A 17,511-nucleotide genomic window follows, 5' to 3' on the forward strand; every position below is an offset into this window, starting at 1 on the left:
AGAGAGGCTTTAGTGGTAATGTCCCTGCTCTCATTTTTGAGTTTAGTTATTGGTGTCTTCTCTTTTTCTTTTTATTTGGTCTGTCTTGCTAGACATTTGTCAATTTTGTTGATCTTTTCAGAGAACCAATATTTGGTGTCATTGTTTGTTGTATTGCCAGAATCTATTGGACTTAATTATCTTTTTTTCATTTATCTCTGCTTCCATTTATTGTCTTTGAGTTTAGTTTGATATTCTTTTGCTAGTTCCTAGGTTGTAATGTTGATTCAAGCACTTGTTTCTTTTTAAATGTAGATGTCTACTGCTGTAAATTTTCTTCCAAGAACTTCTTTTGTTGTGTATCATTATTTTGATAATTTAGTGTTTATTTTCATTTATCTCTCAATATTTTCTAATTTCCCTAATAATTTTTTTTCTTTAACACACTGGTTGTTAAACACCATGTTGTTTGATATTTAATTTTCTTCCTCTTACTGATTTCTAAGTCCATTATGTTGTGGCTTGAGAAGATATTTTGTATGATTTTGGTCTTAAAAATTATTCAAAAGTGTTTATTCTCTACCTGGAGAAAGTTGCACTTGAGAAGTTGTATATACTACTGTTGTTGAATAAAATATTCTCTATATGTTTGTCAGGTATAGTAATATCTAGTGTTGTTCAAGTCTTCTGTTTCCCATTAATCTTTTGTCTAGATGTTTTATTAGTGAAAATTTGGTACTGAAATTTCTCACTATTTTTGTGTGAAATCTATTTGTCCCTTCAATGCTGCCAAATTTTGTGTCACATATTTTGGACGTGTATTGATTGGTGCACACACATTAATAATTTTATATCTTTGTGATGAATTCATCCTTGATTCCAACAGAAAATACCTTTATTTGCTTATCTTAAGAATTTTAGCATAAAATCTTTTTGTGGTATTAATATAGCCATTCCATCTTGCTTCAGCCAAAATTTGCATGGAAAATAGTTTTCTATTTTTTGCTTTCAGGATTATTGTTTCTTTTGGTATAAGGTGAGCCTCTTATAGACAGCATATAACTTTCTATTAAAGAGCCCATTCCTTCCAGACCTGTATTTTAAATGGCAAATTCAGTCATGCTATGTGCCCTTAGTATTTCCATTTACAATGAAAGTGATAAGCTAAATCAAAGGACTTATTTCTGCTATAATGCTATTTTAAATTTGTTTTGTATCTTTATTTTTCCCTCAATTTCCACAATATTGCCCTATTTTTGTCTGATCATTTTTTATCTACTGAAACTTTTGATTCCTTCTTGACTTCTTTCCTGGTGTATTTTGTTTCTTTTGTAGTAGTTTCCCTGAAAATTTCTGTTATATCATTCCTTGTACATCATTTTCTTCAGCTCTCTGAGGAAATGTTAGATATTTAAAGGTTTTTTTAGTAAGTCCAATGTCTGGGCTTCCTCTGGGATGGTTTCTGTCAAATTCCTTTTTTAGTTGCTAATGCACTATATTACTTGATTCTTTATATGCTACGTAATTTTTGTTGAGAAGTAGACATTTCACATATTGTAAGGCATTAAACCTGAAAATAAGATGTTTTCATCGTCTAGCCATTGCTGATGTTGCTTGATGAATGCTTCAGTCATCAATTTGTTTAGTGACTTTTCCAAAATATTATTGCAAAGACTGTATTTTTTGTCTTATGTGATCACTTAAGTCATTGTACTGTTATTTCTACAGTCAGGTAATGATCTGACAAAGGTTTTCTTAAGTCCCTGGATTAAGCATCAAAAGGACAAAAAATAAAAGAGAAAAGTTTTTTCTCTTTAATTCATCACATGTAATGTCACTGGGGAAGTCGCTTGAGCCCATGGGGATTGAAACATTGGCCAGCCTCTGTACTATTTCATCAACAATCAAACGATACAACCCCGATTTTTGAAGGAAAATGTTTCTGTTGTCCAGTTTGGAACCAAGAAACTGCACTGGCCACACAGTACACTGTTCCCCAAATTGCCATGTAACAGCTATAAGGGATGTTAGCCTCTATGAAAGATGCCAAATTTACTGAAACTTACCAGTTGCTTTCTTTATCCCTTACTTCCCTGGGTGCTACAATTGTTTGACTAGGCTTTAGAGTCCCAAAATAATTTCTTCAGACAGATTATGCAGGGTCAATGGTTGCTTTAGTGCAGCCATTGATTCCTGAACTTCCCAGTAATTGTGACATTACCCCAGTAATGCCACCATAAGAATATTAGCATTTCAATCTATGAAATAAATATCCTTCCATGTATTTAGATTTTCTTAATTTCTTCAAACATTGTTTTGTATAGTCTAGCTTAATTATTATAGGCTATGTGCATATTACCTGAAAATCTCCAAATTCACTTCAACAGAATTGACATATTAATATTAGTTTATGAGCATAATGCTTTTCTTACTAACAGTAATTTTTTTGAGACACAATCTGGCTCTGTTGCCAGGCTGGAGTGCAGTGGTATGATCTTGGTTCCCTGCAGCTTCTGCCTCTTGGGTTCAAGTGATTACCCTTCCTCAGCCTCCTGAGTAGCTGGGATTACAGGTGCCTGCCACCATGCCTGGGTATTTAAAAAAAATGTAGAAATGGGGTTTCACCATATTGGCCAGGCTGATCTTGAACTCCTGACCTTGAGTGATCCACCTGCCTCAGCCTCCTAAAATGCTGTGATTACAGGCGTGAGCCACTGTGCCTGGCTGTGACTTAAAAGTAACTTTACCTTCATGAGTTTAGAAAACCATGAAGCTGTTGGTACCAAGGGAGATGACTATCTTTGTCTAGCAAGTATAGGTTTTGAGAGTATTTGTTTTATCTTAATGGTGTTTATTACATAATATTAGACATGTCACATGTCACCTGTAGATTATAAAAATATTATCAAAGTAAGGCTGGCCTAGGGATTGGTTAGAAAGTAATATATTGGTATATTTATGATTCCCTGTACTCAATATTAAAGACTGCCTCTTTATTGTCAATTCTGTGTCATATCATCTCAGTCCTAAAAGAAACTACTTATCTTTGCCAATTACTTTCTCTATCTTGACTTTCAACTAATGAGCACTTCATTCAGTTAGTCCCTTAGCCTTGGCATCTATCTGCATTATCCCTACTGTTTTCTTCTTTACCCTTTATGGGCAGGTGGTGCCTCAAAACTCTGTCTTAATGATTGCCATTTCTCTTCACTTTTTATATTCCTATTCGTTTCTGAACTTGTTCCCTAGAAAAAGTTGCAGGTTGCCTTCTATCTGGATTATAATTTTGCTGTCCTAATCTTGTCTTTGTGAATTGTGTCCCTTTCACTATATTTCATTCTAGGTTTTGTCATCACATTAGTGTTTACACACAATTTTAGCTTCATAATGAGTCTCTAGGCAATATTGAGCCTATGTAAATTTTTGACAGAAGAAGACAATTGCAAACTCATGATTCAGGCTTGTAACACCTTCCATGATATGGACCTAAATTACCTATTTCTATTAACTAAAATTATATTCATTTACTAATAAGAAAAAATAGTAAATAATGGCTTAACTAAACAGTGGATTCCTTTATCTCAAATACAAATAGTTTTATGGTGGGTCAAACTAGAAATAATATGGTATTCCTGAAGCATCATAGAGCCAAGTGTTTTAGATTATTTTCACCATATTTAGTATTGAAGCTGTATTAACCCATTCTTGCATTGCTATAAAGAAATATCCGATACTGGATCATTTATAAAGAGAAGAGTTTTAACAGACTTATGGTTTCATAGATTGTACAGGAAGCATGGCAGCATCTGCTTGGCTTCTGGGGAGGCCTCAGGAAGCTTACAATTATGGCAGAAGGTGAAGGGGAAGCAGACATGTCTTACATAGCTGGAACAGAGAGAAAAAGGGGAGGTGCCACACAGTTTTAAACAACCAGATCTTATGTCAACTCACTCACTATTGTGACATAGTACCAAGCAAGAAATCTGCCTCCATGATCCAATCACTTCCCACCAGGTCCTACCTTCAACACTGGGGATTACAATTCAACATGACATTTGGGTAGGAATGCAGATCCAAATCATATAAGAAGCCTTCGTTTTTATGATTTAAGTAGTCATGTCCCAAGATGATGTTTATCCTAACACCTCCTTCACATCTGTCTCTTGAGTAAGAAGGAGTAAATAGAAGACTCATACTATGGTTTGCATGTATCCCCTCAAGTTCATGTGTAAAAACTGAATGCCAGTTTATTAGGTGGAGCCTAATAAAATTGTTTGGCCTTCTCTGGCTCACTCACTTACCCTTCCGTGCCTTTCTACCTTTTGCCATGTAATGACACAGCATGAAGGCCATTGCCAGAGGCCAGTGCAATGCTCCTGACCTTCCCAGGCTTCAGAACCATGAGAAACAAATTTATTTTCTTTATAAAGTTCCTAGTCTGTAATATTCTGTTATATAACACAAATCGTACAAAGACAGTGCACCAAAATGCTTCTGCATATATATATTTGGAAAAATAATATGATGTGTGGCTAACCTAAGCAGCAAAGAGTTTCATGAATGGAATTCATGGGCAAGCTGGGAAAACAGGGCAGGAAATGAAGTTTGGGTCAACTGATACACTGTTTCTGCCATACCATATACCATACCATACCATACCATACCATACCATACCATACCATACCATACCATACCATACATACCATACCATTGTTTTGTCTAATACTGTACTCTCCAGTCTCTTTTTTTGTCTAATTTTATGACATGAGTTTCAAAAAATCCAGTGTAATTAAATATGCTGGCACATAATTTGTCAGATAATTGCATGAAATTATTTCTAGGAAAAGGACAACCAACAGTCTGAATTCACTGTTGAAAACTTGGTTAGCACTGTATTTGACCTGTTTGTTGCTGGAACACACACAACAAGCACCACTCTGAGATATGGACTCCTGCTCCTGCTGAAGCACCCAGAGGTCACAGGTAGGACCACAGATGATGAACAAAGTGAGTTTCAGAACAATGCTGAGAAGATGGTGCCAGTGTCCTCCACCCTGTTTCTCTTAAAGAAGCTTCATTTTTTAAACTTCTCTGTCACTAGCTGTAATCAGTCTAAATTTAATGACATGATTAAGAAAGACATCTTTGCACAATGGAGGAGGAGACTGAGAGCAGTAAAACAGTGTGGCAGTAGCAAAAGCAATAGAGCTCTGGTGGTGTCAGGATTTCAGTGGAGGTAATTAGTGGTAAGCAGAGCCAGCATAAATTGTCCTGAGACTGAATGTTGGTTTTATTACAGAAGTCCACTTTGAACAGTAGGTACATTATTGAAGATATCCTTTTCTCATTCTTTTTTTTTTTTTAATTCCATGCTCTAATGCTAGGGTAGGAAAATGAAAACTCTCTTTCCTGAAGCAAAAGTGGAAATCCTATCATTTTAGTGAGACTTCCTGAGGTAAATTTCAGTCTAGGAAGTAATCTAAAAAGTTAGACTAATAAAAAAGGTGTTTTGGGCCGGGTGCAGTGGCTCACACTTGTAATCCCAGCACTTTGGGAGGCTGAGGTGAGCGGATCGCTTGAGGTTGGGAGTTTGAGACCAGAAACCCAGTCTCTACTAAAAATACAAAATTAGCTGGGCATGGTGGCGCATGTCTGTAATCCCAGCTATTCGGGACACTGAGATAGGGGAATCACTTGAACCCGGGAGGCGGAGGTTGCGGTGAGCCAAGATTGTGCCATTGCACTCCAACCTGGGCAACAAGAGCAAAACTCCATCTCAAAAAATAAAATAAAATAAAATAAAAAATAAAAAAAATAAAAAAAAGGAAAGGTGTTTTCATTTAGGCAGAGGATGCACTTAAGGAATTTTATTATTCCAGAAGTATGTTTCATAAAACTGGTGTTTGCCAAAATAGGAATTTTTTGAAGGAGGGTTAATAATTTTATCTTTTGCAAGCAACTTTTATTTAGAATTTACCTCTAGAGTAAATTCCACCTTTCTTTAGAATTTATATTTAAAGAGTTTCGGTTTTGCAGCAGATAACATACTTTTTGTCCCTGTGTCAGGATGTCACTGAAATTTCAATAACCTAATTAGAAATCAGAATTAGCCTTTTAATAAAAAGTGAGAAGAACAGGCAACAGCCAACTAGTCTTTGACAAATTTCTGAAACACAGCAAGCAGTTAGAGGGGTGATAATGAACTCAGCACAGAGGATGAAGTTGTAACTTAACTTCAATATCAGAAGTTAACTGATAAATGTTAGAAGAGGACAATTTATCACAAGGAAACACTAATCTGTATCACTACAATACCATAGGGTTCAGTATAAGAGGTATCGAGGGTCAGAAAAGGTAGGGAATGAGGTTGAAAAAGGAGGCTCTCTCACCCAGGTTTCCCCCACAGCTCCTTTTTTCAGGTAACTGATGATCCCCCACAGGAAAAGGGAGGCTCATTCTCTAGAGTAACTGAGCCTAATAAGCTCTGTACTCAGGGACGCTAGGCAGCGACAGGAAAGTGTGAGGTGTAGGGCTCAAAAGAAAGGTACAGAAAGGGTTTCCTCCTTGAATTCAGGGACTCAAATTGTTCACCCTCTTCCTTCTTGAAATTTATCAGCCAGATGTATTCTTCAGAGAGGAAACAACTCTCCAAATACAAAGGTCTAGGAAAGACCTCTGTATTTTGGTATCTGAATATCACCTCATCCACAAATGTTCACTAGAGGGAATGAAACAAAAACATCCACTCCAAGACAGAGGGTCATGGAATTTCAGAACACCAAGATTAAAGGGAAAATCAAAACCTTTCAGAGAGATATATCAGGTCATATATAAATGATTAACATTCAGACAGTATCAGAATTCTCAAGCATAAATATTACCTTGTATATTAATAGAAAAAGGCTATTTTGAGACTTGAATGTTTGCCACAAACTTTACCCTTTCTTTAATAATAGAGATTGTGTTCCATCCAAATGTCAGAAACCATGTCAGAAGTCATGATCTCCAGGAATTAGGAAATCTCATGTAGGAGAATGAGAGTGTCAGGGAGGCTGCTGGGCACCAGGCCTAGAAAACAAGCACTTCAGAATGGACCAGGTGGATAACACAGGTGTGGGAGGAGACATCAAGGACCAAAGAGAGGAGAGCAATAGTCTGAGATTTCTCTATGATTTGTAAATTATTACTAGGAGGTTGAAACATCTGCCTGAGCATTTGGAAACAATTCTGACTTGAAAATGGAAAACTATGATTTATGTAAAAAGACACTGTTAAATCCAAGAAAGTACCAAGTACAAAATGTAATCATATTATCATTGTCTTACCAAGAAAGAGTAAATATGTAGTAGAAATATGTAAAGAATGAATATTGATATAACCAGAAATTATGGCCTAAGGTATTCTGGTAAATAGAGGGAGGAGAATTGTGTGTGTGTTTATGTGTATATGTGTGTGTGTGTATATATCAGTTTGTGGATGTGTGTCTATATATGGGGTGAAGACAGAGATGAAAATTATTATCTCTCATACCAGTAAACCATTAAATATTGTCTAAAAATTGTTAAGGAAAACAATAGAAACAGAGAGTCATTATTTAGAAATATAAATATAAATTTCAGAAGAAAGTGCTAGCATGCTCAGAGTGGCCACATTTGGGAAGTGTAAGAATGAAGAGAGTACCACAGCTAATTGCACACCTCCTTCCTACACAAACACACAAAAACACATACATATATATATATAAATTCATTCAAAATTACAGTTTTGAATTCTTCAAAATTCAAACTGAATTGTTTGAATTTCAAATTCAATTTGAATTGTTCAAAATTAAACTGTTCAAAATTAGTTTAATTTTGAACCCCATATATTATGTTGGTATACATGTAATACTGAATTTCTGTTTTTCTTTTTGTGAGCACTGTAATTTCTTGACTTATGTTGTTTATTTTTGAAATAACTTATTATGTTTTTATGAATTGTCATGTATACTAATTTATAGGAGCATGCTTATGCATTGTGATGCTTACTTTGTAGGAGACTGGTATGTATCCATACTCTGGCAATTCTCTATATGGTTCTGGGCATGTAATCATGTTTGTAATGCTGTTGGGACCCCTACCTGATGGTTTATGAGCCATTCACTGCTATGACAAATGTGCCACATATCTTCTTTTTTCATCAGCTCTTACTTGTGTCTTATCAGCTAAAGTCCAGGAAGAGATTGACCGTGTAATTGGCAGACACAGGAGCCCCTGCATGCAGGACAGAAGCCACATGCCTTACATGGATGCTGTATTGCATGAGATCCAGAGATACATTGACCTTATCCCCAATGGCTTGCTTCATACAGTGACCTCTGACATTAAATTCAGAAACTACCTCATCCCTAAGGTAAGCTTGTTTCTCCTACATCGTACTTCTGTGCTTTTGAAATTCTCAAATTCCCAGTGTGGTTCCAATCCTCTACCAACACAAGATGAGAGAAGTACAAAGCTTATACACGTGGTGGCTTGATGGACTTTCTGCTATTTCTTTTGGGACTATAAAGATTTATAAAATTGTATAATATATATCTTTAATATTGTTTGGGCTACTCTGTGTTTATACTTTCAAATAATTGTTGAAAATATTGGTGTCAATTTCTCAAACACTGTTTTGGGATTTTTATCAGGATTACATTAAATCTACAGTTCAATTTGGAAAGACCATCTTAATGTGTTGAAACTTTCAATTCATGAATATGATTATGCTCTCAATTTATTGGCTTTCTTCTATTTTCTCAGTAATGTTTTGTTTTCAGTGCACTGACTTGCAACTCTTCTGCTGAATTTTTCCTAGATAAATAATGTTTTGTTGTTTTTATAAATAAAGTGCCTTTTTCATTTCTTTGTACCCAGTATTTGGAAATATATTTCATCATTCTGATGACATTATACCTAGCACCTTTGCTAAATTTACTAATCATCACAAACTACTAATCATTTTTTGTCTGCAGATGCATTTGGAATTTCCATGTACCTTATTCTGCTACCTGGGTTAATATTTATTTTATTTATTTACTATTTTCCAATTCTTGTGTCCTTGATTTATCTTTATTGCATTATTGCACTGGCTAGGATATTCAGAATAGTGTTAAACAGAACAGAATAGTGTTGAACAGAATTGATGATAGAAGTCATCCTTGTTTCATTTCTGATCTGCAGGGAGGGGTGGAGGTTTAATGTTTCACTATTGAGAATGGTGCTTTCAGTAGATTTTGGCAGATATTCCTTATCAGATTAGGGAAGTTTTCCCTCTTGTCTTATTTGTATATACATTTTTGTGATGAACATGTGTACAATTTTATGAAATTGATTCCCTGAATGTGTTTGTATGATTTTATATATTGGCCTCACTATCTTCACTAAATATACATAAGTATACATGAGCAATTGGATTTAATCTTCTACATACTGTTCAGGACTTCTGTATTTTTATTTACAAGAGAGTTGGTCTCCAGTTCTTCTCCCTCAAAATTTTCTTTTCAGGGTTTTAAAATCAAGGTAATGTTGGGTGCATAAAACTTCTTGAAAATGATTCCGTAATGTGGGTCTGTTTTTGTTGTCTTCCCTTTCTTCCACTTTCTTTTTGTGATCACTCAGTTGTACCCTTGAAATACTTAAAACTTGTGGCTAACTACCAGATATTATATATGAAGAAATGCAGAATTTCAGTGGATGTTTATCTTCTTCCAGAGTAGATTCATTCCTCTCCCATAGGCAATCAGAATAACTTACCTCCTGTCCTGATTCAGAACTGATGTGAACACAGTTGAAAATTCACTGCAGATATTAGCTTAGCTCTCTGAGGGTCTACTATCACTGGAACCTTGGGACAAAATGTTGTCTTTTTAGCTCTGTAATGCCTTCTATCATATAGTTTCTGTATTGGTTTATAGTTACAATGCCATAAGCTTACTCTATTCCACTTATTATTATCATTAAATTAAAAATAATATAACTAAAAGTTGTCTTTTCATGGGAAAAACAATGATATTGGTAAGCTTGTCTGGAAAAGACAGAATTGGCAACTTACTAGGAAGTTTTGGCGCTTGCTCTAATCACCAATTTGTTATAACGGTTCGGACTTGAATTGTCTCTGTGTTCACTAAAGCACACAACCAAGAGAGACTTCCATTTCTCAATATTAGGATCTATCTATACCTCAATACTTCAGCATATATGTCCCAAGAACAAAAATTTTATTCTACATAATAATAACAGTATTCACAACCAGGAGTTATTAATATAATAACATTATATTAATTAATATACAGCCTGTATTTAAATTTATCAACTTTTCTAGACTATTTTATGGCTTTTTTTCTTTTGAAATTTGCTATCCAGGCAAGGAACAGCACATAATTCAGCTATCACATGTTTGTAATCTCTTGTAATCAAGAACAGTCCCTTTCCCTTCTTTGTTTCCTTTCAGTATCTTGACTTTTTGAAGAGTCTCAGCCAGTAATCATGTAACCAGCAGCCTGTTCCTCAGATGGCTTTGTGTGACTGTTTCATAGAGCTAGATTCTGGTTGTGATTTTGGCAAGAAAATGACATAGTATCCCACTGAATGTTATTGGTCAGGTGGAGGCATATAATATTACATATGCCATTGTAGGTTATTCTAAGTCTCTCATTTAATAAGGTGGTGATTGCTAGAGCTCTTTATTGCAGAGGTTCTGCTTTTTTTTGTAGGTCATTAATAAAAATCTGTGACAGTACTTTAAGACTGTGTGAAAACACTGCTTCCAAAATCTCACACCCAGTAGTTTTAGCTTTAATTGATGATCCTTGCCTGACCTGATGATTCTGACCTGAATTGTTAAAAAATAATGATTTTTAAAATTTCATTGTTCCTTCTGTGGATTTAAGTTAGAGTTAATCTGGAATGAATAGCTTCTGCATATTTTTGAATAAAGACAAACAAACTTCATGTTAATGATAAACCCTCAATGGTGTTTACTTCTTACTGTATTTATTGCTGTCATCCTAGAAGATATAATTTTAAAGTAGATTAAATATTTACTTACAGAAGTCCTATTAACAGATACTCTGGAAATTTCCAGCATCAACAGAGACTCCCATTTTAAGTCATACTCAACATATGAGATGTGTGAAAACCGAAATGATGAACTAGAGCAGGAAGTGAGGATACACACCTTTGCCCAAGCTTGATGATAGGGAGAACAAATTCAGAAGCTTGCACCCAAGTGCCCAAGTACTTAAATTTTCAGATATGATTGGGAAGCCCTTTAACAACATTCTGCCACTGGCCTTAAACCCATTTCTGTTTATTACTGTATCTGGGTCGACCTTAGTTTCCTCATCTAAAGGTAAATGCTATTGGACTATGTGATGTCCACTATTTCTTTTCAACTCTGGACTTCTTTATAACTCATATTATCTGTTCTGTTACTTCCAGGGCACAAACATAGTGCCATCACTGACTTCAGTGCTTTACGATGACAAAGAATTCCCCAACCCAGAGGTATTTGACCCTGGCCACTTTCTGGATGAGAGTGGCAACTTTAAGAAAAGTGAAAACTTCATGCCCTTCTCAGCAGGTAATGGAAATTCATCCCCATCTGTACTTTAGGGAACAAGGTAATTTGGGGGAATCTATTGGAACATATGTGGCATCTACTCTGGGGCTGGTAGAATTGCTCTTTGTCCATGATTAGGAGCATGACTTCCATTCCTTGTGTGCTCCACCCTCATAATACAACCTCATTATTGGGATAGATTAGTGGGGCTTTGGGGAGTTAACCCCTTTCTTCCCAGTTGAGAACACTGAAGTGTAGGTTGGTTGAATTCTGTCACTAGATACATCACTGAGGTACCCAAGAGCTCCACATAGGAGGTGAGACTCATTTAGACTTTCATCACCTGCCATGAGGAAGATATCTAAGTCTACAACTCCACTGACTATCTTCCACATGGTGTCCCTCACCCCATAGGCTGAACTCTGAGGATACAAGAAATAACCATAAGCACAGAATGGACTATAAAGAGTCTCACTGCCAAGTTAGGGAAGCAGATCATTGTACTTCAGTAGAACTAGGGCTATGAGAGAGGAAATCGCAAGCTTCTGGGTGATAGACAATAGAGGGAGAACCTGCGTGCTTTTTGCTCCTCATGCCTCACAGTGAGGCATAAAATGAGCTAAGCAACATTCTAATAACAGAAATGATGTCTGAGCTGCCTCAAAGGAGACAGAGAAAATGTAAGAGAAGGTATAGCATTTTCCTTTTCCTTTTTACTTTTTTTGTGTGACAGAGTCTCACTCTGTCACTCAGATTGGAGTGCAGTGGTGCAATCTCAGCTCATTGCAACCTCCACCTCCTGGGTTCAGGCAATTTTCATGCCTTAGCCTCCTAAATAGCTGGGACTGCAGGTGCATGCCACCATGCCTGGCTAATTTTTTTGTAGTTTTAGTAGAGACAGGGTTTCACCATGTTGGCCAGGCTGGCCTTGAACTCTTGGCCTCAAGTGTTCCACCTGCCTCTGCCTCCCAAAGTGCTGGAACTACAGGCATGAGCCGCAGAACCCAGCTGGCATTTTCAAGGAGGTAATAAATGACAGGGCAAGACATTTGCTCTAAATAAAGGATGTCAGAACCTTTGCCAAACAACCGTGGGGTTACAGAAACATTGGGAATGTAGTAGGATACTTTGCTGTGATTCCAGACCATCTTGCACTTCCTCCAATCATGATCATGTATCTTGGATGCTGAATTTTCACACCTGCATTTTGTGTGGTGAGTCTCTGGCCATGGAATCTCCTTCTTTTATCCTGTGACCTTTGATGTCTGCTTTATATTTGTCACTGTAGATACCAAGTCGACAAGGTCAGAGACCTCTCTTCAAGAATTCACATTTTTGCACAATAGAAAAATAAATAAATAGGGAATAATGATTATATGTGATCCATGCTTCAATGAAAACATTAATATGACATTGTGGAAACCTAGACAGTGTAAGATATTATTACTTGAGGGGATTGTAAAGAGTGTAAAGAGGAAATGAAATTTGACCTGTGTTCTGAGTGCAGCATAACAAAGGTACACCTTGACCAGAAGGAACAATATGATGTAAAACTTGAACTTCATGGTGTGTTGCGGATTGATAAAGTATGTGTATGGCTAAAGCTGAGAGTAGAGGGTGTGAAGGGTTGGAGGAAAGATCATGGAATATCAGGCTTGGAACAGGAAACAAGTGTTTCTATAAAGACTGATGGAAACTCAAAATATCAAAACAGCTGTTATAATGTGGGAATGCCTAATGAAGTGCTTGTTATGGAGCTGACACTCAATGAATATTTGTTGAATGGAGGGTGCCTATTAAGATCAGAAGCTAGAAAGATAGCAAGTATGTTCATTCTTTATTCATTTGTCCATACAAACATCCATACATCCATCTGTTTCATGCATTCACCCACTCATCCATCCATCCATCCTTCCGTTCATCTATCTATACACTCAATCATTTATCAGATATTTACTACATATTCTATTTGTGCAAGTCATAAACAGATTGTCATAGTCACAGTTACACACAAGGAGTAACTACAATCTCTGTTTATTATTTTCAGGAAAACGGATTTGTGTTGGAGAAGGACTTGCCCGCATGGAGCTATTTTTATTCCTGACTACCATTTTACAGAACTTTAACCTGAAATCTCTTACTGATTTAAAGGCCCTCAATGCCACTCCCACTGCCAAAGGACTTGTTTCTATGCTACCTTCATACCAGATCTGCTTCACTCCTGTCTGAAGAAGGTTAAGTCACCTGGCTACTGATCTTTTGTCACCTGCAAGTCTTTTTTTATTTTTTTTTAAATCAGGGAGAGTTCCAGTATTAGGGATATCTTTTCTGACCTCTAATCACATTTTCCCATTCCCTGAAGATGCATTGAACATCCGATCTTCATTAAGGAGACTTGCTTGGGTCATTGCATAAATATATCTGTTATTATTAATATTCTGTATTACTTTTATTGACTGCTACACATACTAATAATTTGTGCTGAGTTTTTAATGTTTTCATTATAAAACAGAGAAAAATGATTACCATATCATAATTCAGATTCATTTCTTCTGTGAATATTCTAAATGAAAAGTGTTACTAATTGCTAGCTTATTCTCAGCTTTTTCCTCTTTTGTCCATAATGCAAGAAAGAAATGAAACAGAGTATCAGCCATGCTGTCCCTCATAATGATAAGCATAGAGAGGGACAAAGGGAAAGAGGGTGGGGAAGCTTTCTTGGCTGCGTGTTATCTAGAGTTTCTCAAGGTTTGGATTTGAGAAAGAAGGTCTGTCAAAGAGCAAAACTAACCTTTAGGGAAATATTAAAAGGATAAGTGATAGGTAGGAATGAACATTAAGTGTCAGAACTCATGCCCTTACTTAGGTGTTACTGTCCACACTAAATACAAATTTGAAATATTATTTTTACTTCATGTTTCCAACTTAGAATTAAGTATAAATATATGCTCTCAAATTGCTACTCATGTGTTCTGAATGTTATTCTTCTCTCCCCAAACAAGAACAAAATCTCCGCAAAGCCTCAGTAGATTATATTATTTTTCTAATTTATACCTCATTGTTTCACACTTATCATTAATGTGATGATAATTTGATTCTATGGCCCTGAAGTGATTAGCCTCATTTTATCGCCAAAATATACACAATTGAACATCTAACACACATCAAATTCTAGTCTTCCATTCCCATTCCTTCTATCTTCAAGTTTATGAAATGAGAATGGACATCAGTGATTACTCTTTGTGAGCTTATCTTCCAGAGGAAGTCACTTTGTCATGCATTTTAAGCTATTATGTAAGTGTACTGATGTACATATATGTATATATGTATCTATACACATATGACTGCATAAATATATATTCACTCATTGTATATATTATATACACACAAATACATATGCTATTAAGTGTGGTTCTTTATAAAATTGGGCTCATACTACACATATTTTCTACAACTTGATGTTTTTCTAGTAAACGATATACCAGGAACCACCCCAATATAATAAAAACATGGAAAAATGATTCTAATGAACACATTGGAAAAGAAAATGGAAATGGTTATTAAACATGAAAATAGCTTGAAAACAAAAAAGTATATATTATATATCTTTTAAACATTCTTGAGTGGAAAATGAAAATATGTTCATGTAAGCATTGGTCAAGGTGTGGACAAACAGGCACTCTTGTACATTTATACAGAAGGCCAACTTCTCAATGAGGCATACATTGAGTACCTTACTGAAATTTGTAATCTTCCCTTCATCACCACCTTTCCCCATCAGTCAACTTTTGGTTCCCTTTACATTTCTTTTTGGAATTTTGCATGTTTTGTGTTAATCTTTCTTATAAACCTAGGAGGTATGTAAAATTTGTGTTAGTTTCCATGAGTACTATAACAAATTAGAACGAACTTAGTGGTAAAATAATGCAAATGACTTTCTTACAGTTCTGAAGTTTGAAGGTCCAATATCAGTTTCACTGGGCTAAGATCAAGGTGTTGAGTAAGGCTGTTTCCTTCTGAAGGTTCAGGGGGGAATGTATTTCCCCGCTTTTTTTTTTTTTTTTTTTTTGCTTCTAGAGGCTGCCAACATTCCTCATCTCATGAGTCCTTTGCTTGGGGTATCACATCTTCTACTATCCACTCTTATCCTCTTATTTCCCTCTTAGAAGGATCAATGTGATTACATTGGGCCCACTTGGATAATCTAGTGTAATTTGCCCATGTCATATCCTTAGCATAATACATTTGGAGTGTTTCTTTTACCATGAAAAGTAATACATTTATAGGTACACAGGTTGCTAGGATTAGGATATTTTGTGAGGAGATGAGGTTATTAATCAGCCTACCACACTACAGTTACACCCATTTTATCACCAAATAACTGAGATGATGTTTTGTTATGAGTCTTGCTCAAGGTCAAACAGATTTTAAGTGCAGAGACCAGAATGGAACCAATGCTATCTGACTGAAAAGTGGAGTTGCTAATCACTTTGCTATTAACTCTTTTTCCTCCCAATTTTGTGCTAAGATAAAATACACATAAATAAAATTCACTATCTTAAACATTTTTAAGTGTACAGTGTTTTTATGGTTTGGCTGTGTTTCCCCATCCAAATCTCATGTTGAATTGTAATCCCCACGTGTAGAGGGAAGGAGGTGATTGGATCATGGGGGCGGTTTCTCCCATGCAGTTACATGATCGGGAGTGAGTTCTCATGAGGTCTAATGGCTTTATAAGCGTCTGGCATTTCCCCTGTTTGCACTTCTCTCTCCTGCGACCATGTGAAGAAGGTCCTTGCTTCCCTTTCGCCTTCTGCCATGATTGTACGTTTCCTGCAGCCTCCTCAGCCATATGGAACTTAGCTAATTAAATCTTTTTTGTTTGTAAATTACCCAGTCTCTGGTATTTCTTTATAGCAGTGTGAAATTGGACTAATACAAGGGCAGTGGTATTAAATATATTCTAATTTCTAATGTTATTCAACCACCATGCTCATTCATCTCTGTAACTTTTTTTATCTTATAAAACTGAAACTTTATACCCATTGAATAATAACTCCCATTTCCCTGTCCCCCAGCTTCTAGCAATCATTTTACTTTCTATCTCTATGATTTTAACTATTCTAAGTTCCTCATGTAAGTGAAATCATACAGTATTTCTCTTTTGGTAACTGGTTTATTTCATTTATCATAATGTCCTCAAGATTCATCCATGTTGTGTGCTGTTAACTCTTATTGTGTTTATTCTTTATTGATTATTTTCTTTCAATACAATACATGTTTCATGTTCAGCTGGCACAGGATTGACGCCTAGTGGAACCCAACTGAGTGATCTGTGCAGTGTGGTGTTTTCCAACTGGCCAAGGTGTCTGCAGGGCCCTCAGAATTTTCCAAGCAAGAAGATATTTGGGTACTTGGAGAAACTTCATCCTGCTGGAGGTCTGGATTAGTGGTAAACTCTTGTGATTCTAAAGCGTTCCATAGCAGAACCCACTGATGATGACAAACTGAACCTTGGTGTCCCTGGATTAGTGGGAGGTGGTGAAAGGATTCTGTGATAGTTCAGGTATTCACAGCTCTCTTGCTTTTGGCAGAATTTCTTAGGTAGTCAAATAAGTTTTTTTTTTTTAAAGAATTTAAAATTTTAAAGAGAATTACCATGTCACTTAGCAATTCTACTTCTGGATACATATCCGAAAGAAATGAAAGTAACTTATCATAGAGCTATATCTGCACCCATGTTCATAGCAGCACTATTCACAATATCCAAAAAGTAGAAACATCACAAGTGACCATTGAGGAAGTAATGTGGTGCAAATATACAATGGAAGATTATTCATCCTTAAAAGAAAGTAAATTTTGACACATGCTATACCATGAATGAAATTTAAAGATATTCATGCAAAGTGAAATAAGACAATCACAATCATACAAAATACTGTGTGACTG

The 17,511-nt window shown here is 35.9% G+C and overlaps 1 protein-coding gene and 1 long non-coding RNA gene across 2 annotated transcripts in view; one reads left to right on the forward strand and one right to left on the reverse strand.

Annotated features, from left to right (window-relative positions):
- The window catches only part of CYP2C93 (cytochrome P450 family 2 subfamily C member 93), a 28,815-nt gene extending 12,686 nt beyond the window's left edge, over nucleotides 1–16,129 (forward strand). The window contains exons 6-9 of the mRNA XM_011721975.3: nucleotides 4,821–4,962; nucleotides 8,183–8,370; nucleotides 11,442–11,583; nucleotides 13,610–16,129. Of these exons, the coding sequence (XP_011720277.2) occupies nucleotides 4,821–4,962; nucleotides 8,183–8,370; nucleotides 11,442–11,583; nucleotides 13,610–13,791 (654 nt within the window). The 3' untranslated portion in view covers nucleotides 13,792–16,129. The remainder of the gene's footprint in view (nucleotides 1–4,820; nucleotides 4,963–8,182; nucleotides 8,371–11,441; nucleotides 11,584–13,609) is intronic.
- LOC139356220 (uncharacterized) overlaps nucleotides 1–17,511 on the reverse strand; it is a 138,599-nt gene that overhangs the window by 15,243 nt on the left and 105,845 nt on the right. The window lies entirely within an intron of this gene.

Source organism: Macaca nemestrina, chromosome 9 (assembly GCF_043159975.1).
Source record: "Macaca nemestrina isolate mMacNem1 chromosome 9, mMacNem.hap1, whole genome shotgun sequence".
Classification (NCBI taxonomy): domain Eukaryota; kingdom Metazoa; phylum Chordata; class Mammalia; order Primates; family Cercopithecidae; genus Macaca; species Macaca nemestrina.